The following is a 25223-nucleotide window of genomic DNA, read 5'->3' as shown; positions in this document are numbered from 1 at the left end:
ACATCCCAAAGGTGGCTTACCGCTCAGGATGTATCTTTCTCCTCTTGACTTGGTGAATGCTCAAGAAAACAGCAACTTTTAGCTGGGAGTTTAACAGGACTAATCTGTACAAATACTGCCCTCCTGTGGCAGATCTGATTCAACACACACTTGGGGGAGCCAGCTCTTAACACAACTTGGGATGGGATTTTTAACAGGCCTGGGCAAGCTGGGGAGGATATTGGAAAAGTATGGGACTCTGGCACCACATTACGGAATTTGCTTTACAGCTTAGTTTTTAATAAGTTTTTCTGAATGTTTCACATTACTGATGGGCACCTTCTCAACTTCTGGGTTCCCAAGGGCAGGACTGTAATATGGCAGCTGCCTCCATTCAGGCCAACGGTGATATTTCAACCTGGACTTCGAGAGCTTATTCAGGCTTTGGATGGAGAATCACTTTGGAACACCATGAGGGCCTCCAAGGGACTCCAGGGATGATGGAGGATTTCTGTAACTGCCTGAACAGGGCAAATGGCCCCAGAGGAATTGTTTTTTTTTTTTTTTTTCTTTAATTGAATCAATGCTTTTTAAAATCATTCCCCAAAGATTTTATAACTTAAGTGTATCTGGTATGGTTCAAGCTGATATATATATTTTTTCTTTTAAACTTTTTATTTTATATGGGGTATATCTGATTAACAATGTCATGATAGTTTCAGGTGAACACTAGAGGGACTCAGCCACACAGATATATGTGTCCACTCTGCCCCAAACGCCTCTCTCATCCAGGCTGCCACATAACGATGAGCAGAGTTTCTTGTTCTATACAGTAGGTCCTTGTTGGTCATCCATTTTAAATACAGCGATGTGTACCTGTCCTTCCCAAACTCTCTAACAATCCCTTCCCCCCAGCAACCATAAGTTCATTTTATAAGTCTGTGAGTCTCTTTCTGTTTTGTAAGTAAGTTCATTTGTTATCATTTTAGACTGGTCAAATTTACAGCATTTAAATGAAGGCCCATGGGGTTGCAAAGAGTCAGACGTGACTGAGCGACTGAACTGAACTGAGGGCCTGATAAATGGCCATCACTACAGTTCATTTTGCAATTTGCCCAAAGTCGCGGAGTTGATAACAAAACCAGGATAAGAACTCAGGTCCCTTTCCTCCTACACCAGAGCGTCATTTGCCACCGTATCAGACGCTGCAGTGTTTCTGCATGTGTGGCATTTCTGTGTGCTGAATTACAAATGAGATCAGGTGCCTTCTTCCATCACCATGCAGAGTTCAAACTGCTATTTATGTGTCTTAGGAAAAGGGCAGAGGATATAGACAGAGACCCCAGGGCCATTCCTACCTCACCACTAATCACGTGCAATGGACACTGGCCACATCCCCACCATGTGTCTTGGGGGCTAGGTCTGTGGGGTTCCACAGAGGCACAGAGAAGGGCCAGTTTCCCTGAAAATGTCAAATCCAGGAAAACTGCTTGAAATTATTTGTGAGGTGGTTATGTCCACTCAGATGCAAGGATCCTTGATTAAGAAAATGAAGATATATCTTGGAATATAGTAAATATTAGTTTACATGAAATTAATCTTTCCAGGAAAGACCTGATTACTTTGGCCATTCACATACATTAGGATAATTTTTAAAATGCAGACCTAATCTCTTCCAGCTCTTCAGGTTACAGATATAAGAAACCAGTTGCATTTTCTCAAGGAAAAATAAACAATAACATCTGGAAGTTTTCTAATAAAGCTCCCATCCAGTTTACCCACCATTTCAAAATGTTTTCTTAAAGGTGTTAGTTGAGCTCTATACTTGCTAACACTTACAAAGATGCTGCAGGCTGGATGGTGTTATGCCCATCACACAGATGAGTAAAGAGAGGCAGAGAGGCCCCTCTGCTGCCCAGGAATGAAAAGTCAGCTCCACACCCTGAGGGCAGATGTCTGTGCTCAGCTAGGAGTCAAGAGCTTGGGGGAGATTTATAAAAAGGGGAGCTGTGATCTTAAGAAATGTCACATCACCAACATGCTTGATCGAGGAGAATGTAGTCTCAAACACAGACAAGATATCACAGACATAAAAATACAAATATGAACATAAAACATATTGATAAACACAAACAGACATCAACAGATTTGATCAGCCACTAGGCTTCTGGAAGCTGGAAATTTTTGCCTCTGGATAAGGAAGGCTGCTCTTATTTATAGTGATGTGGGGAGAATGAAAGGAGATCGTGGAAGTAAGTGCAGGCCTGGCACACCAGGCAGGTGGCGGCAGCTGTGAGTATCGTCCTCTTTGACCTGCATCATTTTAGCAAGTGCTGTCTTGCCCTAGGGCTTCAAACCCAGTAAACTCTTATTTCCAGGCCAATAATTAATCTGCCACATTATAGAAACTCAGTTGTTGACTTTGATTTCTAGTAAAAAGTCACCTGTAATTTTATTTTTTTTCAACTGTAATTTTAAAAATGAAAAAAAAAATCCTAGAGACCATTCATATATGTATAAAACACTCTTCCCACTTCCCTTAAACCACTCTGTGCAATCACCTCACTTCGATCTGCAATAAAACCTGCAACACAATGATGTTGAGTCTTCATAGCTAAGAATGTGGCCCATCTTTCTTTTTTTTTTTGTGGCCCATCTTTCTATTTGCACAACTCCACTTTTGTGTGTGGGGGCTTCCTGGGTGGTGCTAGTGGTAAAGAACCTGCCTGTCAATGCAGGAGATGTGGGTTCGATCCTTGGGCTGATCCCCTGGAGGAGGGCATGGCAACTCACTCCAGTATTCTTGCCTGGAGAATGGACAGGAGGAAGCTGGTGTGCGACAGACTCTGGGGCTGCAAAAAGCTGGGCATGGCTTAGCGACTGGAGAGCAGCAGTGGATTGAAGTCTGCTTTACAGCGAAGCAGCAGGACTGGTGGTGTGGTTACGGCAGGGAAAGCCTTGCTTAAGAGCACACAGCTCTTCTTAAAGGTCATTACACAACTGCATTCAGGCTGATTTGGGGTCAGGTGAGAATAATGGTCACAGGCATTTTCATGAATGAGCGGTGGCCACTCTGGGTTTGAGCCCAGGCTGTGTTCCTCCCATGAGTCAAATCCTTCTTCTTGTTGGAAACCAGTAAGATTTGGTTGTCAGGAAGGTTGACAGCTGATTTTCACAGCCTTAAAATATATGGATTAAAAGGGGAAACAGCTTCAAGCCCTGGATATCAAACTTCTATGTTTTAAAGAGATGTGTGAGAAACTGAGAACATATAGCTACCTTTAGATAACTGTCATGAGGATTAACACATTTACTTAAATGAAAAATATTACTTTTTTTAATCCAAAGTAAATGTGACTTGGCTTTTCAGTTGGACAATAAGGGCCCATTTCACTAATTAGTTAATATGGCAGATGGTCTCAATAAATTAAATGGGCTAAATCTATATAGCTAAGATCCTAACAAAAATAGACAAAATTTGGGATGAGATTTTTTTAAAATGACTAAAAAATGCTGTTTTGGCAAAAGTGAGTAAAAACTGAGAAGGTCAATTTCCTCAAAACTTACTGATGATAGAGAGAAAGTGCTTGTGACATCTATGACCACAGTCACAATTCTTTTTTTTTTTTTTTTGGTAGATGAATAGTAACTAATCTTATGAAAAAGTCTGAATGAACTTTTTGGCCAACCCAATATATACATGTATCAAATCATGCTGTGCACCTAAAACTAATATAATGTTATAGGTCAATTATATCTCAATTTAAAAAAAGTCACCTTGGCTATTCCTTAGCCCTGATCAACACATTAGTAAAATCAGCAGCTATGACACATGTAATTCTAACCTCCAGCTTCTGAAAAATATAACACGAATGAAAACAAGAGTATGATGTCAAATTGGTCATTTTGACTCACTTAAATTTTCTAAAAATAATTTATACAATTTCAGTAACCATATCATACTTAATTATAATACTCCTTTACATGTATATAATATTTATAATTATAAATTTTCATATATGCTATTTAATTTCCACATATATGTTCCTTTAGGAGAGATACCTTCAAACATTATATTTTAAAAAAAGAAAGTGCCTCTGAGAAATGAGCGTAATTATTATTTGAGAAATCTTAATAAAGTATTTTTTTTTCTTATATCTCCCATGAGTCAATAACTCTAGTATTATTGGGTTACAAATCCCCTGACAGATCAAATGGCTTCTAAATTTTGGCTATCGACTAATTTAAAAGAGAACCTAGTCAGGCATAGACAAAAGATCAATCGAAATAATAGTTTATGATAGATCACTATGGGATTGGGCTTCCCAGGTGTCGCTAGTGGTAAAGAACCTGCCTGATAATGCAGGAGACACATGAGACACTAGTTAGATCACAGGATTGCAAAGAATCGGACACAACTGAAGTGACTCAGCACGCATGCATACACTATGGGATTAACCAGAAGGACTTCAAAGAACTGAAGGACACTGTTATTATAACAGTAAAGTTTTCCATTCTCTAATAATTATTTAGTATTTTTATCTATTATTATATTATTATTCATATAATAAAAATATTATATGAATAATATATTTTATATAGTATTATAAATAAAAAATACTAATATTTATTAGTATTATATTTAGTAAAATATTTCCTCAGGATTTGAATCAATAAAATTGGAAGGAGTCACAGGATTAATCTGAAGCTATTCTGGTTTTATCTATAAATTATGCTCATTAATGGATATAAGAAATAAACTTAAAAATTACCTTTCATCTTATTAAAAGATATCTTTTCAGGAAAGATATACTTTTCATGCTTAACAATTATATATCAGCAATTATATTTATATTGTTTTTATGTATTTGCAAATGTAATAAGAACTCAATATAGAATATTTTCCTACTCACAGTTTTATGGTCACATAAAATTTAAAAATCTAATTTAAATAAACATTTTATATCACATTTCACTTCAAGTCTTTAGAAAATACTTTAAAGAATAAAATATATATTGAATAGGATATAATTTTACATGGGGACTGGCATGGAAGTGTTAAATCAAGAAAAAGAATAATGCAAAATGTTTTCTTGTTATAGAAGAATTTGTCTACGTGATTGTATCAAACTTTATTAGACATATTTGAAACATCAATATTTATAGGATGCTATGAATTTTTTTCTTTTTCAAGCATTTAAAATTATGAAGAAGCTTTCTACATGCTAATTTTGAAATGTGAAGGCACCAATGGTTTTTTAAAAATTCCTTCAATGCATACTTGCAGAATTTAGGAAATAGGGCTCTGTGACCCCAAAACCATCAGCTGCTCCTAAGAATGAAAGGAAGTGGTCCCAGATGGTGTGGCTCAGTTGTTTTAACAGAGGATCCATCCCACCATGCTGCTTGGGGCGGGAGAAGTGGAAACTAACACATGTGGAGACTAACACATTCCTCATTTTCTGAAGGTACCAATGGGCAACTAAAAGCTACATGAAGATTCATGCATCTTTCTAGACTAAAAAAATCCAAGAAACAAAAAACGACTAGGCCAGTTCCCAATTTTTCTTCCCGGAAGGTAGCGCGAGGCTGCCAGAAGCCCCCCGGGTGTCAGTACTCACATTTGAACTCCTCCCCAGTGTGGACGTGGAGGCATCCTCACGGCTGTCCACCCCAGGCTGCCCGAACTGCTCGGCCTGGAACACAAGTAGGCCCCAAGTCATCTCCAGGTGAGAGCAGGATACACGCAACAGTCACTCTTAGCAATTATTAAAGCAAAACACGCTGGCCTGGCCATTCCACGAGGCAGCAACATCTGCATGAACAGCTCTAATCCAAGGCCATGACCCTCAGCTAAGAACCTGAAAGTTCTAAAATAACCCCTGATCAGTGCTCATGGATCTGAAAACAACAATTTTGAAATCCATGACTCGTGAGTATAGATTTTTTTGTCTTTTTCCCCAAAACAGCTCTTTTTCTTAGAAAGTTATGCAACATGAAAACAGCAATAGATGTGAGATGATGATGTTGTTCAGTTGCTAAGCTGTGTCCGACTCTTTGAGACCCCATGGACTGCAGCACGCCAGGCTTCCCTGTCCTTCACTATCTCTTGGAGTTTGCTCAAACTCATGTCCGTTGAGTCTGTGACGCCATCCAACCACCTTGTCCTCTGGCAACCCCCTCTTTTGCCTTTCATCTTTCCCAGTATCAGGGTCTTTTCCAGTGAGTCAGCTCTTTGCATCAGGTGGCCAAAGGATTGGAGCTTCAGCATCAGTCCTTTCAAAGAATATTCGAGGCAATTAAGTAGGGTTTTGAGAATGTCTATGTTTTAAATTCAGTTTACCATGGCATTGCTCATTGGGCATACATGGAAACTCACCAAATATCTCACTATATACCCGTAAAAGGTGAACAATAATTACATGTCACTTCATTGTGTAAAAGAAAGTTTCCCTTGATCTGGATGGTGTGGTGAGCTCCAGCCTGAGAATCACCGGGGAGCACTGGAAAATACAGTTTCCGGACCCCACCTACCCTTCCAAATGAGGATCTCTAGGGGCGTGACCCAAGAATCCAGCAGCTACACTAGATCTTAAGGTGATTCTAAGGTATCTTTCAGAACCACTGGGTTAGGAGAATAAACAATGCAAAAATAATACAGAAAATTATCACATCAAAAACATTGAAATATCAAAGTTTTAAAGCAAGGAAAGATATCTGCCCTCATTAAATTTAGCCAAAATGATATCCCTTTAAATACATTCTCTATAAGAGATTTTATACACACAGATGCATATTGCTTTCCTTTAAGCAGATAAGGGAAGACTCACTTTAGCTTTAAATGTCACCATTCTTACTGTTCTCTTCTCAGACATTAGTAGACTATCTGGCATCACAGGATTTTAGAAACCATTTAAAAATGATTTACTCAAAACCCTCTTGTTCTTAATGGAGAAAAATTGAGCCTCAGGCTTGTCAGGCATGTGCAATGTGTGGGCGATGAGAGCTAGGCTCTGGAAAGATAGGTGAGTCTGAACTTGGGCAACTTTGAACACCAGGATTCACTGAAAGTGCGCAGCTCAGGTGCCTTTACCGGTAAAATGGGGTTGATCCTACCTCTCTCAACAGGTTTATAGCAGATTAAAGGAAGCTACTGTTAGCATAGCAGCTCAAACAATAAAAACAGAGGAAGCAAGGAAGGAAGAAGCGAATGCCCAAAACAACAAATAATCTAGTAAGGTTATGGTTGAACAAGAGAAGTTGAGCACAAAACAAAATAAATAAATAAGAAAGATGAAGTGCCTGAGAAAGGAAAAACAGTTCTAGTTAGCCCAAGACTGAAGAAATGTGGGATACGGCAGAGACAGAACCCCTGGGACCCACAGACCAGGCTTCCTTGTCATCTGGGACACTTTCACAGGTCTTTCAGCCTCTTATAGAGAATCCTGCCAGTCCATCAGGCCAAGACTGTCTGGATGTTTTAGGCTCTTATTCTGCTTAAAACAAAGGCATTTCTAGATTTTTTTTAATTGGTTTTGCTGGCAGTTTCATCTCTCAAAAGTAGCAAGACACAAGAAGAAGGACTCTTGAGAGTTCAGTGTGAGAACAGGGTAGATTTACTGTGGATTAGAATTGTGAGGACCAAGCAGGACAGCCCTGCCTGAAGTCCCAGCAAACTGACCTCAGAGTGTCAGGAGCCATATTGCTCAGCCATCAAAAAGAACAACATCTGCAGCAATATGGATGGACGCAGAGACTATCACACCAAGTGAAGTAAGCCGGGCAGAGAAAGACAAATACCATACGCTATGACTTTGTGGAATCTAAAATACGATGCAAATCAACATATCTCTGAAACAGAAACTGACTCACAGATACAGTACATTCAGTATCCTGTGATAAACCATGATGGAAAAGAATATGAAAAAATATGTACGTGTGTAACTGAATCACTTTATTGTGCAGCAGACATTAACACAACATTGTAAACCAACTATACTTAAAAAAATTTTTTTTAAAAGATGTCAGGTATCAGAAACCCAACATTTATACAGTGAAGGGGAATTCACATGGGAAACCCTGAATTTGTAATTTCAAGTAATTCTGGCAGACAAGGAAAGGATAAGGGAGGCAGGAAGAGCAGGCAGACAGGGATGGGGTCAGGAGGGCTCAAAGATCTTAAGCAGAGGCACATAGGAAGTAGAGATTTTCAAAGGACACATGGAAACGTGGGGTAAACACATATAGTCAGTAATGACAGAGAACCACAAAACCACAACCAAAGCATCAGAAGATCAAGAGCAATGAGCTAAGTAAAGTAAGTCAGAAAGAGAAATGTGCATTAACACATATATATGGAATCTAGAAAAAGGGTACCGACGAAGCTATTTGCTGGGCAGGAACAGAGACACAGACATAGGGAATGGATGTGTGGACAGCGTGGGAAGGAGGAGGTGGGACAGACAGAGTCGCACTGACATATGCACCCTACCAGGCTTCTCCGGTGGCTCAGGGGCCAAGACCCGCCACCAAGCAGGGGTGTGTGCGCTCACTCACTCAGTCGTGTCCGACTTTTTGCCAAGCAGGAGATGTGGCTTCAATCCCTGGGTAGGGAAGATCCCCTAGAGGAGGAAGTGGCACCCCACTCCAGTATTCTTGATGGGAAAATCACAAGGATAGAGAAGCCTGGTGGGCTACAGTCCAGGGAGCCGCAAGAGTCAGACATGGCTTAGCAACTAAACAAAGTGTAAGATAGCTGGCTGGCGGGAAGCTGCTATGCAGCACGGGGGCTCAGCTTGGTGCCCAGTGATGACCCACAGGGCTCAGCTAGGTCACCCACGCAGGAGGGCGTGGGAGGGAGGGGGTGTATGTGTAAACACAGCTGATTCACTTCTGTTGCACAGCACAAATTAACACGACGTTGTAAAATCCCAGCCTGCCAAGGCAGGAAACGTAAGAGACTTGGGTTCCATCCCTGGGTCCAGAAGATCCCCTGGAGAAGGGCATGGCAACTCATTCCAGTATTCTTGCCTGAGAATCCCATGGACAGGGGAGCCTGGTGGGCTGTGATCCACAGGGTTGCAAAGAGTCAGACACGACTGAAATGACCTAGCAGGCACGCACGCATGCCTGTGTTTTTTAAAAGCAATTAGCTGGGATTTGGGAGAAACTCCTGAGTTCTCTCTGGCCACAGGTTTCCACCCAATCTGCTCACTAAGCTCTCACCGGTGAACCAAAGCTGACCCAGGATCTAACTCCTGGACTCTGAGCAAGTTTCTTTATTTCTTTGTGCCCCAGCATCCTCACTGGGACCTGGGGTAATGGTTATATCAGCCCCATGGGCTCTGGAAGGTCAAGACCCATGCAGGCTGGTGCACAGACTCAGAGGTCCACATGATCAGAAGAGAAGGCTCTGGACCAACCTGTGTTCACCCTCCTCACACCTCCTCTAATGCTCTGTGGATGGTGGACGCTTCCAAACCCAGCTGGTGGGTTAAATGCTAATGTTCCACACAACAGTTCTTTTTCTCATGCCATCTACTATTGAGGAGAAAATACTTGACACAACAAAATAAACCTTTTAAACCTAACATAATAGCCTCACAAGCACTTCCTTTCTTTGTAGTTAGAAGGCATATATTACTTGAGAAATTCCAAGATGATTTTAAGTGTCTTCATTTTTTGTTCTCTGTATTATGACTTCCCTGATAGTTCAGATGGTAAAGAATTAGCCTGCAATGTGGGAGATCTAGGTTCATCCCATGGGGGTTATCCCCTGGAGAAGGGGATCTTTGTGTAAATGTAACCTATACCACACATTCACTCATCCATCCATCCAGAGGATGTTTACTTAGCTTCATCCTCCTATCAGGACTGTGTAGGTACCAACAGAGAAGGCTCATGGCTTCATGTTCTGTCAGTAAATAGAACACCATCACCCAAGATCACTTAGGAGTCAAGTGTAGGGTATGGGCAGGCATTTCAGTGCATACTGACATATGCTCCCTTTTCCCTGAAGGGATTAATATGCTTACATATATTAAGAAAAATTCCAAGATAGGCAAAGGACAAACATCTCAAAAAACTCTGTACAGAACATAGAATCATATGTGTATGTAAACAATTACCTTACTATTGCTTCTTTTATTAACTTTGAAAAATCCCAGAAATTTTTTCTTCTCTTTGTCTGTCTCATCGTTGCTCAGTGAAGATTTTCTAAAGGTTTCTGAAAAAAATAGAAGTACTAAGTTATTTTCAGCATATGAAACAAGAGATTAAACACTTAAAAAATCTCTACAAATGCTTCTTTGTTTTACTCTACTCTTAGACTTTTATTTCATTCTTCAATTCAGTTCAGTTCAGTCACTCAGTCGTGTCCGACTCTTTGCGATCCCATGAACTGCAGCCCGCCAGGCCTCCCTGTCCATCACCAACCCCTGGAGTCCACCCAAACTCATGTCCATCGAGTCGGTGATGCCATCCAACCATCTCATCCTCTGTCGTCCCCTTCTCCTGCCCCCAATCCCTCCCAGCATCAGGGTCTTTTCCAATGAGTCAACTCTTCGCCTGAGGTGGCCAAAGTACTGGAGTTTCAGCTTCAGCATCAGTCCTTCCAATGAACACCCAGGACTGATCTCCTTCAGGATGGACTGGTTGGATCTCCTTGCAGTCCAAGGGACTCTCAAGAGTCTTCTCCAACACCACAATTCAAAAGCATTAATTCTTCCGTGCTCAGCTTTCTTTATAGTCCAACTCTCACATCCATACATGACCACTGGAAAAACCATAGCCTTGACTAGACAGACCTTTGTTGGCAATGTAATGTCTCTGCTTTTTAATATGCTGTCTAGGTTGTTCATAACTTTCCTTCCAAGGAGTAAGCATCTTTTAATTTCATGGCTGCAATCAACATAAAACCTTCAACTACTTCTTTCAAAGCATTTTGAGCCACCTCAAAACCTCCAGTTGGGTTTATGAAATTACTAAATTTTTGACAATCTTTGGTATTTAAAAAAAAAAACAAACCAAGAAATCCAAAAGTTCTAGGGCAATACTGTGTACAGAAAAACAAAGGGATGATATAGGTAATTTTAGATTCTCTAGTAGATGCATCACAAAGAACCAGATGAAATTAATTTTTACATGTTTTAGTTAACCCAATAGATCTAAAATATTATCATTCCATCACATAACCAATGTATAATTATTAATGCACTGTCATATTCATTTTGGTACTAAGCCTTCAGAATGCAGTGTGCATGGCACAGTGCTCCCAGCTTAGACTGGCCACAAGTCACGTGCCTGCTGACCACACTGGCCGTGACCATCAGACTGGACAGCAGAGCTCTCGTGACTGAGACATCTGTGCAGAACACCTGCTTTAGGAATTATGAGGGTGGTGGTCAAAGATGCAAGCTAAATAAACTACATCAACAGCTCCCCTGCTCGGAGGACCCACTGGTTTCCAGAACTTGGAAGGACAGCACTGGTTTACCCGGGGATGTCTGAGACAGCCACATTAGGCCCCCATATGACCCACGGCCCCGGGTTTTCCTTCCTCTTCATCAACCAGGATGTTTTCCATTTTCACTTCATTCTCTAGGGGCCCGTTTTTCCTCTATTATGCTTTTATATTCTTGACTTCTAAACACTCCATCTTCTTTTCCTGGAGTTTTCTTCGTTGGGGTTTATCAAGCGAGAATGGGCACGCTCAGGTTCCAGGTGAGGACACTGGAGCCCAGGAGGGAGCTGAGGACAGAGTCACGAGCTGTGGTCTCCAGGGTGAGGCGGCACCACCCGCAGCAGCGTCCCTGGGGCCTGGGGCCAAGGAGGCCCGCACATGGGGGAATCTGGGGTGGGGCCCAGCGCCCTGCACTCCAAAAGCACCCTCACCTGGGGTGCCTAAGCTGTGGAGACTGCACTTGAGAGCTAGGGGAGTTAAGAGTGCTGTGGTGTGGGCCTGCTCTGGGCCCAGTATACTCATCTGCAGTGAAGGGCGCTGTGGTCAGGCCTGCTCTGGGCCCAGTATACTCATCTGCAGTGAAGGGCGCTGCAGTGCGGGCCTGCTCTGGGCCCAGTTTACTCATCTGCAGTTAAGGGCGCTGTTTGTAGGCCTGCTCTGGGCCCAGTATACTCATCTGCAGTTAAGGGCGCTGTTTGTAGGCCTGCTCTGGGCCCAGTATACTCACCTGCTGTTAAGGGCCCTGTGGTGTGGGCCTGCTCTGGGCCCAGTATAGTCATCTGCAGGTAAGGGCGCTGTGGTGTGGGCCTGCTCTGGGCCCAGTATCCTCATCTGCAGTGAAGGGCGCTGTGGTGTGGGCCTGCTCTGGGCCCAGTATACTCATCTGCAGTTAAGGGCCCTGTGGTGCGGGCGTGCTCTGGGCCCAGTATACTCATCTGCAGTTAAGGGCGCTGTTTGTAGGCCTGCTCTGGGCCCAGTATACTCACCTGCTGTTAAGGGCGCTGCGGTGCGGGCCTGCTCTGGGCCCAGTATACTCATCTGCAGTTAAGGGCGCTGTTTGCGGCCTGCTCTGGGCCCAGTATACTCATCTGCAGTTAAGGGCCCTGTGGTGCGGGCCTGCTCTGGGCCCAGTATACTCATCTGCAGTTAAGGGCGCTGTTTGCGGCCTGCTCTGGGCCCAGTATACTCATCTGCTGTTTAGGGCGCTGTTTGCGGGCCTGCTCTGGGCCCAGTATACTCATCTGCAGTTAAGGGCGCTGTTTGCGGCCTGCTCTGGGCCCAGTATACTCATCTGCTGTTTAGGGCGCTGTTTGCGGGCCTGCTCTGGGCCCAGTATACTCATCTGCAGTTAAGGGCGCTGTTTGCGGCCTGCTCTGGGCCCAGTATACTCATCTGCAGTTAAGGGCGCTGTTTGTGGGCCTGCTCTGGGCCCAGTATACTCATCTGCAGTTAAGGGCGCTGTTTGCGGCCTGCTCTGGGCCCAGTATACTCATCTGCTGTTTAGGGCGCTGTTTGCGGGCCTGCTCTGGGCCCAGTATACTCATCTGCAGACTGAGCCTGGCACACTCAGTCCACCATGACCTCTATGACCATTATCCACTGATCTGCTGACACTCTGAAGGCCACTCCAGCCCTTGTCATCAACTCCTCTGTTCTTTTCTTCCAAGACACAGACACGGCCAGAGGAGAAGACATGAGGTGATGCAGGAGAACCGAGAAATGAATTACTCCATACCAGCACCAAGCACTGAGGGATAGGCTGTCAGTCCACTGGCAGCATGAGGACTGGATTTCACAAACTCTGCCACCGAGATACCAACCCGAGCCAGGTAAACATCAGTGAACTGCTCATGTGCTAACCTAGAATTCCATATTCCAACTAGAGAAGGCCGACATTGAAGTCAGTGCCCCTGTAACATGCATTTACACAATACCGTCTTCACAAAAAAGCAAAAACCAGGCCCCTGGATCCCTGCATTCTGTTAGTGGCAAAGGCTCCCATCTTATTCACAAGGGTCAGGCCTCTCAGCTGCATGCAGGCGGCTCCAGCCCGGCCCATCAGCAGCCTCACACCAGACGACAACCAAACCAGCAAGGATACCGGCTTCAGCAGTGAGGCATGCATTTCCCCAATACCCATGTGCACATGGGGTTCACGGTTAATTGCATCAAACCCTTTGTTAGGCACAGAGCCTATACTAAAATATTCTGTAGTACAGAGTAAAACTGTATGTGAACAACAGTATGCACCAACATGTGTGTGTGTGTTTTTAAATTTGTTTATTTTTAATTGAAAGATAATTGCTCTACAGAATTGACAGAAACCACTTGGTTTCTATCAAAGACCAACACGAATCAGTATAGGTTTACCCATGTCCCCGCCCACGTGAACTTGCCTGTCACCTCCCTTCCAAGCCCACCCATCTAGGTTGTTTCTAGAACTGACTGCCCTGTGACTGGATGCAAAGTACAGGATACGACAGTGCCTGAGAGTTGAGCGAGCAAGAACACATCACAGGCACACAGGCTGTTACGCCAACCTCACCACCATAGACCGGGTCAAAACGGAGCCTCTCATTTCTCTCCCTGGATGGGGCAGCGGCGGGTCACCAGCCCCAGGACGGAGGCTCTGGCCACCCCGGCACAGCGCCGCCCCTCGGGGCCCCAGAGACTGCAGCCCCCAGCTGTCTGGCTCTGAGCTGAGCCGCAGGCAGACTGTCTAATCTCGGTGCCTCTGGACTGATGGAGCCTCCGGTGAGGTGTGCGACGGGCAGGCACTGGGGGAAGGGTGATATGGAGAACAGAGTGGGAGCATTTGGCTCTCCTGACAGTGTTCCCATCAGCTAAAGCTCCACGCGGTGCCCCGCCAGGCCTGGGGAAAATCCTCATCATCTAGGAGCCTGAATCCATCGCTCTAAGTGTATAACAATTTGAGTGTGGAATTTATTTTATTTTGATGTATTCTCATTTACTAAGACTTAAATATGAATGCAAGTGTGGGGAGGACATACTTCATCCTTAAAGCACATACTGTTTGGAAACATCACAATGATTTAGAAGGTGATACAGGTGAGCTGAGGGATGCAGAGGGATGGAGCATGCAGCAGGGACCCCTGAGGACTGGCTCATCTAAAACATCCACTCTTCCGGATGTGGAAACAGAACAGCCATCAGCAAGGGGAACCAGGAATGCACTGCATGAAAACAACACGTTTGTAAGGGCCCATCCTCATCACAGGACCACCAGGTGTGGGGCCAAAAAAGAACAGTTGTAATAGCTCTAATCCAGCTTTTCCACGCTTGCAGCTAGATGGTATACCAACATCAATCACTCAGAACTGACAAAGCCTTCATATACAGGCACTTTCTGTTCAAAACAACTATCTATTCATGGTGCTGCTTTTTCTGATTGGACTACAGTTGATTTACAATACTGTGTTAGTTTCATGTGTAAAGCAAAGTGATTCAGTTATACATATACATATGTATCTGCAGAGAGATACATGTATACATACACACTCTTTTCAGATTGTTTTCCATTATAGGTTATTATAAATATTGAGTATACTTCCCTGTGCTATCCAGTATATCCTTCTTGCTGTTTTTTTTTTTCCTTGTTGCTATTTTATATACAGTACTGTGTATATGTTAACCCTAAACTCCTAATTTATCCCTCCCCCACTTTCCTCTTTGGTAACTGTAAGTTTATTCTCTATGTTTCTGAGGCTATTTATGCTTTGTAAATAAGTTCATTTCTATCATTATTTTTAGGTTTCACACATAAGCGACATCATATGATACTTGTCTTTGTCTGCCTTACTTCACTTAGTAAGGTAATCTCCAAGTTCATCCACGTTGCTGCAAATGGCATTTCATTCTTGTTATGGCTGAGTAATATTCCATTGTTACCATATCTTCTTTATCCATTCAAAGGTTAATGAACCTTTGGGTTGTTTCCATGTCTTGGCTAAAATAAATACTGCTCCTATGAACATTGGGATGCAATCATCTTTTTGAATTAAGAGTTTTTGTCTTTTCCAGGTATAGGTCCAGGAGTGGGACTGTAGGATCATATGGCAATGTTTTTAGTTCTTCAAGGAATCTATACACTGTTCCCCATAGTGGTTGCACCAATTTATTGGGTTGGCCAAAGAGTTCATTTCAATTTTTCCATAAGATATTACAGAAAAAAAAACCTGAACGACTTTTTGGCCAATCCAATACCTTCCTGCCAACAGTGCTGGTGGGTTCCTTTCTCTCCACATCTTCTCCAGCATTTATTATTTGTAGACTTTTAAACTATGGCCATTCTGATCAGTTTTGATTTGCATTTCTCTAACAATTCCTGATGTGGAACATCTCGTCACGTGCCTCTTGGCCATCCATGTCTTCTCTGGAGAGATGTCTATGGTGTTTCTTAAAAGAGATTCCCTCTATTTGTGGCATTAATCGGCAGCGTATGATGGAGGAGGTAACATGAGGAATATGAGGGGTTGCTGAGGCCACAGCGTTCTCACTCATGACACCCGGACTGCGGCTCCAGACCAAAGCCAAGGGATTTTTTGCATTATCTTTTTCCAGAAGTGAAGTCTATTGTTAAACACTTTAACAAACGTGGACAGAAATTTCTGTAAAATATGAACACTCGTAATTTTAATGATCCTCTTAGAGTATGTGTGTGTATAGTCCAAAAGGTTTATATAAATCTCAATATGTGTGTGTGCCTACATGTCTATGTAAATATGTTCATGCATATGTATATATATTATTAAATATAATACATATCTATTTATAATAAATATAATACATAAAGTATATACAATTTATAAGAAATGAATGCAAAATCTGGACTAATCACTTCCATATTTGTCTATGACAGAAAAGGTCAGATTTCACAATCCACACTGCCCCAATTTCTGCAGCGGGCAGGACAGACCCTGAGGGCAGGTAAGGACAGGTAAGAAGGGTACAGTGCCTCTTGTGCATGGACCACGTCTGCTCTGCACTCAAATTCTGTGTTCATAAAGGGCCCATTTTCTCCAATGACATCCTTCTTCTCTCACCAATCAGAACCACACAGCAAATCCTCACGCAGGGAACATTGTTCTCTTAGCCAACCAGGGAGTCAAGAAACGAAGTCACAGCCTCAGTTCAGCCTGGCCAGACGCCCCAGCAGGTCACCCCGCCTCCCCTTAACTCACTCCATGCATCACTGTCCCAGCCCAGAGCCATGCAAAGAGCAGTCTGGCAGGGCAGCGCTGGGCTGACGGTACCTCGACAGCTCAGGGAAGGCTCCGACTTCGTTTTGGTCAGAAGAACTGGAAAAGGCAGGCAACAGAGAGTGAAGACAGGCTTCTTGACCCCAGCAGCACCTGACAAGGCCTGCGGCTATCCGTGCCCCAAGGGAAAAGGCCAAGTGCAAAGCAGGCCTACATCACTGACCTCGATCCCCCAGAATCCTGCCACCGCCTGGCTGCTAAACACCATCCTGGAAGCAGGTGGCAGCAAAGCCTCTGTCTTCCCCAGCTGCCACCACCAGGATTTGCAGGGCAGAGCAGGCCTTGCCTGGGACACATCTCCGGCCCACGGCTGTCACCCTTCCCCAAGCAGCTGCTGGCTGGGAGGTGGCAAAACCCCAAAGGAGCAAAGGAAAGGGCTCCTCATGGAGAGGAATGTTCTCTTCTCTACTCAGATGTCTGACTGCCAGGAGGGTGGGAGGGAAGCATATGGTGGGGATGCTAATCAAATATCTCATGGCCCACAGGGCACACTATGGTCCAGACAAAAGGGATGTTGGCCCCAGGAGCAGCATACTGCTCCCCCCAAGCCAGGAGATGCTCCTTTATTTTCTGGGAAGGCTGCCAGGGTCACTGGGCAAGGGTCCCTGGGAGGGTGCCCAAGTCAGAGAAGAGGGTGATTTGGGGCTGGGGTAGCTATTTCTCCTGGTGCAGCAGTGTGTCCTGTCCTGCGTGGGTATCAGAAAAGGGAGCTTGAGACTTGGGGGAGTTTCCCCTCTTCCTGCCTCACCCATGTTCCCGGAAGACCACAGTCTCGCTGGGCCCACTCCTTAATGCAGAGATTGGTTTTAAATGCTTTTCCCAGGTATTAGGTTCTACATCTCCCAAGATGGGCTTCCCTGGTGGCTCAGATGGTAAAGAGTCAGCCTGCAATGTAGGAGATCTGGGTTCGATCCCTGGGTTGGGAGGATCCACTAGAGAAGGGAATGGCTACCTACTCTAGTATTCTTGCCTGGAGAATTCCATGGACAGAGGAGCCTGAAGGGCTACAGTCCATGGGGAGGCAAAAAGTCGGACATGACTGAAGTGACTGAGCCAGCGAGTGAGAAGGAATTTTGCAACTGGTCTCGATCATGAGCAATGCGTGAGACTTGGGAGTATTTAATGGCAACTGAGAAGGAAATCCAGGAGAACAAGGTTCAGATGTGGTTTCTGAGAAGTTCTTTCAGAACAAAAGCCCTAGTATTCTCATCTTTCCCCTTTCTACATATTTCATGGAAGCTCACAGGAGACAAGGGGTAATGGGTATGCTCACTACTGGGGAGAATGGAGAAGGAAATGGCAATGCACTCCAGTATTCTTGCCTGGAGAATCCCATGGACAGAGGAGCCTGCTGAGTCATAGTCCATAGGGTCTCAAAGAGTCAGATATGACTGAAGCGGCTGAGCATGCACTACTGGGGGTAACAGGTATAACTACAATCTGTGTATTTTACTTCCCACCCACTCCCGCTCTGGTTTGGACCAAATTGGAGATGCCTGCAAGCGTGCGTCCGCATCGCTCTGCGTGAGGGCACGCGGGCAGAGCGTCAGTGGTACCGCATCGAAGACCCAAGGAGGCCTCACCTCGCTTGTTGTCCCAGGCGTACAGCTCCTGTATCCCCAGCTCGCTCAGGCACTTGGAGAGCTCTAGTTCCTCACCGGCCACGCTGTCCCTGAGGAGCACCACGTGCTCTGGGCTGACCTCACACTTGGCGCAGATGACCGGGAGGAGGCTCTGCAGGGGCACGTCGGGGCTCACGCGCACCACCGCCTTCTGCGTGCGCAGGTAATTCACCACTAGACGCACCGTTTTCTGGAAAACACAGCAGGCAGAATTCCATGAGCACATCTTCCCACAGCTCTGCTTACACTACAGTGGAGCGGGGCAACATTTCCTTTGGGTCAAGGTCTTCCAAAAGGCACTGGGTTGTGGGGGAAAACAGCACATTGAATAGGGAATGGTAAATGTCTAGAACAATAAATTGACCTTCCCGTCTCTTTTGCTAATGAACAAACTGTGAATGAAAGGGGGAAACGGGCAGCAGAGAGGATCCCAGTTTGGAATCTAACACACATATTGTCTTTCAAGGATTCTAAGCAGACCCGGGCACAAGGCACTAATATATTTTCTAAAGGGAAATAGTTTGGACTATGGTGAACAATCCAAGATAAGGAAGAAAACATCACAAAACATCACATTTTTGTTAAATAAGCTAAAATGCCCAGATAAATATATTCCTATCTAGTATCATGTTGACATATATATACACTACACACATATATTTAAGCTAGAAAAATATATAGGCTCAGATGGTAAAGAATCTGCCTACAATGCAGGAGACCTGGGTTTGACTCCTGGGTTGGGAAGATCCTCTGGAGAAAGGAATACCTACTCACTCCAGTATTCTTGCCTGGAGAATTCCATGGATAGAGAAGCCTGGAATGATATAGTCTATGGGGTTGCAATATCAAATTTTCATTTAAGAAGCTAAAATACCCACATAAATATATTAATATATAATGTTAATATATAAATCAATTTTCATAAACATGCACTGCACACACATATTTAAGCTAGAAAAATAGATATATAAATATAATAGGCATATAACAATATTGATAGATATTATAATCAGAAAGAGAAAAGTCAGTCTGACTAAAGCTGATCCTAAGTGTCTGCAGATCGAGTGGCCCATCAACAGCTATAGCAGGCTGCGGTTCACGCAGAGTCAGCTTCTGTTTGGTCTTTACTGGTCACCACATGGTTCTAAAGTCCTGAGGAGTACCAGCTGAATGACACAGGTCTCACACTCCCTTCCAATCCGAGGCCGAGGTTTCATGACTTTTAGAAGGAAAGATGGAACCATGAATCTTTTCCATGCTTCTCAAATTGAACTCCTATATAACCCCGGGCTCACCTGCACCTGGAATTTGCAGCTAGGATTCAGGAAGGTAAGAAAAGCCACAGAATATAAAAGGAATTTCCTCGAATATTGATTTTAACTGAAGAATTAGGGGAAACTCAGAATATGCATGTGTGTGTGTGTGTGTGTGTGTGTGTGTGCATGATCAGTTGTGTCCGACTCTGCAGCCCCGTGGACTATAGCCTGCCTGGCTCCTCTGTCAATGGAATTTTCCAGGCAAGAATACTAGAGTGGATTGCCATTTCCTTCTCTGGGGGATCTTCCTGACCCAAGGACTGAGTCTGAGTTTCCTGTGTCTCCTGCGTTGGCAGGCAGATTCTTTGCCACTGAGCCACCTAGAGATGGCACCAATTAAAAGTTATTAATTATCTAAACCTAGAAGACATGACCTATTGGCCAAAGTACCATGTTTAAAAATAAGGAAATTTGGGAGATAGTTCAATAATCTAAAAGAATGAAATAGCATTATTTTTCATTGGAGATAAAGGATAAAAGCCTTATTAAAAATTACAGTAAGCAGATGAAGTTATCTTTAATCAATATGCAAAAGCCTGAAACCTATGTATAAAATATTCTCCAAGTACAAGGAATAAGTATTTCTAACATCAGATTTTCAAAAGGGAATCCCCTTCTATTTCCTTTCTCAGAGAAGGTCTTAGAATCTTCTACATATTCCAATCTCTGCTATGGAGAGGAAGGCCTCCAGAACTCTACTGGAACCTTTAGGACTAGTCCAGTAGGTAGACATTGGCTATTTGTGCTATTTCAATTAACTTTAAGGAATGCAAAGCTCAGTTTTTTGATCACCCTAGCTACATTTCACATGCTCAGTGGCTATATGTAATTAGGGGCTGTCAGCTTGCAGGGAGCAGAATTATAGACCATTTCCATCTTTGCAGAAAGCTTTGATGGATGGCTCTGCTCTAGAGTGGGTCTTTTTTTTTTTTTTGACATCTAAAGGAGCAGTGTTACACAATGCGCATTATTCGAAGCTGTGAACTTAGGTCTCCTAAAACTCCGTTTAGGGCCTAACTTTGCCTACCATGAAAGTGGAAACCTCAGCCATGGCATGTGTAACTAAGACAGGAGGGACTCCAGTGGCCGCCTCCTCTCCACCTGCAGTACCCCGGGTCCCAGGGAACTGCCCACATCCTCATGTGACACAGGGGCTCCCGTGCTACTGACCTCAGGCACCTTAGGGGGAACAGGCTTAACCTTCGCTTCAGGAACTTTTTCTTTCAGAAATACGGTGTGCACATTCAAGGTCCCAACTAAAGTATTTGGCTTAAAATTCAAAGGCTGTTGGGTTTCTGAAGACCGGATCTCCAGGGCATGGTTGGAAGGATTCAGGTGGTTCTGAAGGCAAAGTTCAACCAGTAGGTCCATCATTGCGTGGCTGGAAGAGAGAAACAGACCATGGTCATGGGGAATGTCTGTACTCTCCCTTCTGCTGGTTGAGAGAGGTCAGGACTAATGCACTGGTGGGTAGAGGAGCAAATTGGTCATTCTTATGAAGAAAGAAAACAGCTGCTGGTTAATTCCTCATTCATGACTGTACAGAGATATCTTAATACAGTCAACACTAAGAAATCACAGTACTGAAAGCACCATCAAAATCAGAATAGCTGGAAAAATAGTTGCATTTCTAGTTAAGCCCATGAGTATGTTGACCACAATCCTGTAAGATCAGCACAGATGATTTTAACTTCTGGACACAAGGTACAAAATTTTCATTCTTTGCAAATATAGTGTATCTTAAACAGCAAAGTTTTAAGTTGAAGAAGACAATGGCTTTCTTTATAGCTAGAAAGTATGCTTTTTAAAGACAAAGAAAATGAAAATTACCTTATTGACATGTCAAAAACTTTTACAATGTCCCCTACCACAGATCATTATTTACTAAGGGAGCTAAAAAAGAGTGGATTGTCCCAAAGAATGTGAAATTTCATTTCCATCATTCATATTAAGCTGGAAGAATGCTTTTATATTTCAAGCTGACCTCTTTTTTTCCTACACATTTCCTGAGCAGTGGGACATAAACCCCTCACAAAAGTGTAGGTCTTGTCTTCTGATCTATTTCTTAACCAGGAATTGGCATAGCAATTATTTCAGGTCGTAGTGGAGCTTTCCAGATATCTGGCACGCAGGAGTGTTCAGACCTGGGACTCATGGTACACCACAGTGCCATCAGCCAGCCACAATCTGGTCATCACTAACCTCGAGGGCTATGGAACTGAACATTGACACCACAGGCAAAGCTTCAAAGTGCCCTATGTCCCGTTCACTTACTAAAAATATCAATAATGCTCTTGTTGACACAAAACGTTTAACAGCCATCTCCATGACAATACTTACCCCACCTACTGTCCAGGAGGTGGTTAGGTAACAGCCTATGCTCTAACCAGGAGACCCTGGAGTCACACTTAGGAGACTCAGCACCCCACTGGTTCCCAGGACTCTGAAAGGGCACTTGGTGGGGCCAGGGCAGCACTAACCCTCACAAGGGCCATGAAGATGGGCATGCTGGCTAATGATGCTGTCAGCTTGGATTCCCTCAGCCTCAGAAAAAAAATCATCATGTTCTCATAAGCTTAATACATCAAAACAGAGAGTGACATCACCAAAGACTTCAAGACACGAAAGTCCATGAAAAAGAGACTTCCATGGAAAAGTCAGCATGGAAAAGAGACTTGTAAGGATGCTATAAAAACGATCTACCATGTTCCATGTGTCCACCATAGCCCGGAGCCATTCTGTGCAGATGACACTGTTCCCTCTCATTCTCATCATCCTGAGGGCTGGGGGACCACCCTCCCCTGGTTTTCATGAGGGAAGTGGAGGTGGGGTTGGCACCCTGGCCCCATAAGATGCTAACTGTCACTTCACCTCTCTCAACCACACTCACAGTCGGCTGTGACGCTGTGCTGAGTTACTCAGTCGAGTCTGACTCTTTGCAGCCCATGGCCTGTAGCTTGCCAGGCTTCTCTGTCCATGGAATTCTTCAGGCAAGAATACTGGATTAGGTAGCCATTCCCTTCTTCAGGGCATCTTCCTGACCCAGGTCTCCTGCATTGCAAGCTGATTATTTACCATCTGAGTCACCAGGAAAGCCCTCACCCATAGTCTACTGCCACCAAATAAACCAATATGGGTAAATTTTCAAAGAAAAGTTGAATTAATCTTGGACGATAAGCCACAAAGAACACCAAAGCAACTAAGGTAACCTTCTGTTATTCAAATCCACTAATTGGTAACATGTTTGAAACAACGAATTTGACCTGAAAGGAGGCAGACCCACTCGGGGGCTTCTCCATCACAGAGAATGAACTCTTGTAGTAACAACAGAATCTAGGACTTCTCCTTGCATGCGCTAGCAGGAGAGTGCTGCAGCATTCGGTTGTCTGGATAAAGAACTGGGTGCGCCCATCCCCGCCGGTGGGCTGGCTCCTCCACAATCAGGGGGTCAGCACCCACCCAGCTGCTCTTGCTTTTCTGTCATCCTTGGTGACAAAGCTGCAGGGATGTTGCCAACACTCGAGGGTGGAAGCAATTCTCGACAAAACACCTGTGGGGGAGGGGAGGGAAGGGATTCCCAAGCAGAAATATGTGCTGGAGACCTGTTTCCTCAAATTTATCATTAAATTCAGTTAAGGGGGAAGCAAAAAAAAAAAAAAAAAAAAACAAGGAAGACCACAATCATAAAATTCAGCAACACCACACCCTGTTCAAGGCATGTGCTGAAATTGTCTCAAGAGCACAGAGCCCATTACCAACTCAACTTGATCAGCCAAGGGGTCACAGCATTGCTTTCGAGGGCTGGGACCCAGGCCAGGACTGAGGGTTTCTGCAGGAAACTGAGGAGGTTTGGGGCATGAGAGGAGCTCAGACTTGGGAGAGCCCTCTGTCCTGCAGGCCTTTTTCTGTGACTCTCGGACAGACATTGCAGCCTAATGCAGACTGATATGGGTTGCATTTAAGGAGCTGGATGCATAGTATAGGGGTGAACACGAGGACACGGGTCCAAAAGCATCAGTTCTTCTCACGTTTCCTGGAGGGCCTCCCACTCAGGTGATTCCTCCCCAGGCTCATGTAAAGTGTGATCTGAGTTAACACTTTCTACCCCACTCTTTTCTGGACAGTGTCCTCAGAAAATGGGGTGCACCTTGTGCACTTTGAAAGTGGCTGTCGATGGGCATTTAAGGTCCCCAAACTCCAAACAGCTAGTCAGGCCTTTCAGGGGCTCTGGTGCTCCTGGAGAAAGACCCAGAAGGAAGAGGGTACCGCAGCACCGCAGCCACGCCCGGCCGTGGTCATGGAGGAACCAAGTTGCCTGGTCCTTGCAGATCTGCATGTACCAGACCTCAACGTGCAGAGGACGAGAGCTTCTAGCCAGGCCCCGTGTGTGCCCTTCACTGGGCCTTGGAGAGGACTTCCCGGAGACTGGAGGAGGCGGCCTGGTTCCTCCCGCACACTCATCGCCTCCTGAGCCGGCCTCCCCTCCACACCTCCCACCTGAGGACTGGCACCAACTCTGATCTGCTGCCCTTTGACGAGGGGTCGGGCATGTCTGCCCCCAGCCCTGTGCAGAGTGGTTTAGTGGAAGGACTCGAGACAATTATTCTCACCACCGCTCAGAGCTGTCTCTGCCCCAGGCCAAGATACACTCTTTTAAAGTAGCGTGCTTGAGGGACTGCTCACTAAAGTTTCTGCAGTCTTACAGACAAAAAAACTAGTTCTCAGAGGGCCAAAAGTTGATCCCAGAGGGTCAAGTCAAGAGTCAGGTGAATTAAGAAAACTGAATAGACAATTATCGCTAAGGACCCCAAGCACACCCCTGGGTTTCATGGTCACGTGGTATAAATGAGCCTATAAATAAAATTATGTCCCCCCATATTCACATTGATTCCCCAAATCCCAGTATGACTGTATCTGGACATGGGACCTCTAAGGATGCAATCAGGGTTAAATGAGGTCATAAGAGCGGGTGCTAATGTGACAGGATTCGTGTCATTAGAAGACGGGACATTGAGAGTTTGCTATCCCTGCAAACCCACGAGGGGGCTGTGTGAGCAGAGAGAATGGAGGCCGCCTGTGACCAGGAAGAGGATGACATCATCCACTAGGGATGACATCACCCGCGGTCACCACCACCTTGACCCTGGGCTTTCAGCCTGCAGGTTGTGTGGAATCAATGTCTGTGGCTCAGGCTGCCCTGTCTGTGATGTTGTGCAAGGCAGCCTGAGCCAAGACAAAGACAGATACCGTGATCAGGGGCTCTGCTCCCCTCTCTGTCATCCTAAGTCCCAAGTTCAAGGGAAGACTAGTTCAGTTCAGTTCAGTCACCCAGTCGTGTCCAACTCTTTGCGACCCCATGCATCACAGCATGCCAGGCCTCCCTGTCCATCACCAACTCCCAGAGTCCACACTAACCCATGTCCATCGAGTCGGTGATGCCATCCAGCCATCTCATCCTCTGTCGTCCCCTTCTCCTCCTGCCCTCAATCTTTCCCAGCTTCAGGATCTTTTCCAATGAGTCAGCTCTTCACATCAGGTGGAAGACTAAAAGGCAGTCAAAAAGAGG

General features: G+C 44.6%; 1 protein-coding gene across 4 annotated transcripts in view; it reads right to left on the bottom strand.

Moving 5' to 3' along the window:
- COBL (cordon-bleu WH2 repeat protein) overlaps nucleotides 1-25223 on the bottom strand; it is a 300577-nt gene that overhangs the window by 162524 nt on the left and 112830 nt on the right. For 3 of the 4 annotated variants that reach the window (XM_043462499.1, XM_043462501.1, XM_043462498.1), the window contains exons 3-7: nucleotides 20828-21038; nucleotides 18303-18531; nucleotides 16714-16758; nucleotides 10107-10204; nucleotides 5601-5675 (exon numbers count right to left, since the gene is read on the bottom strand). In XM_043462499.1, coding sequence (XP_043318434.1) covers nucleotides 5601-5675; nucleotides 10107-10204; nucleotides 16714-16758; nucleotides 18303-18531; nucleotides 20828-21038 — 658 coding nt within the window. The remainder of the gene's footprint in view (nucleotides 1-5600; nucleotides 5676-10106; nucleotides 10205-16713; nucleotides 16759-18302; nucleotides 18532-20827; nucleotides 21039-25223) is intronic. The other variant, XM_043462500.1, reaches the window with a different exon arrangement.

Source organism: Cervus canadensis, chromosome 3, assembly GCF_019320065.1.
Source record: "Cervus canadensis isolate Bull #8, Minnesota chromosome 3, ASM1932006v1, whole genome shotgun sequence".
NCBI lineage: Eukaryota > Metazoa > Chordata > Mammalia > Artiodactyla > Cervidae > Cervus > Cervus canadensis.
This window is presented reverse-complemented; position numbering and strand designations above follow the sequence as displayed.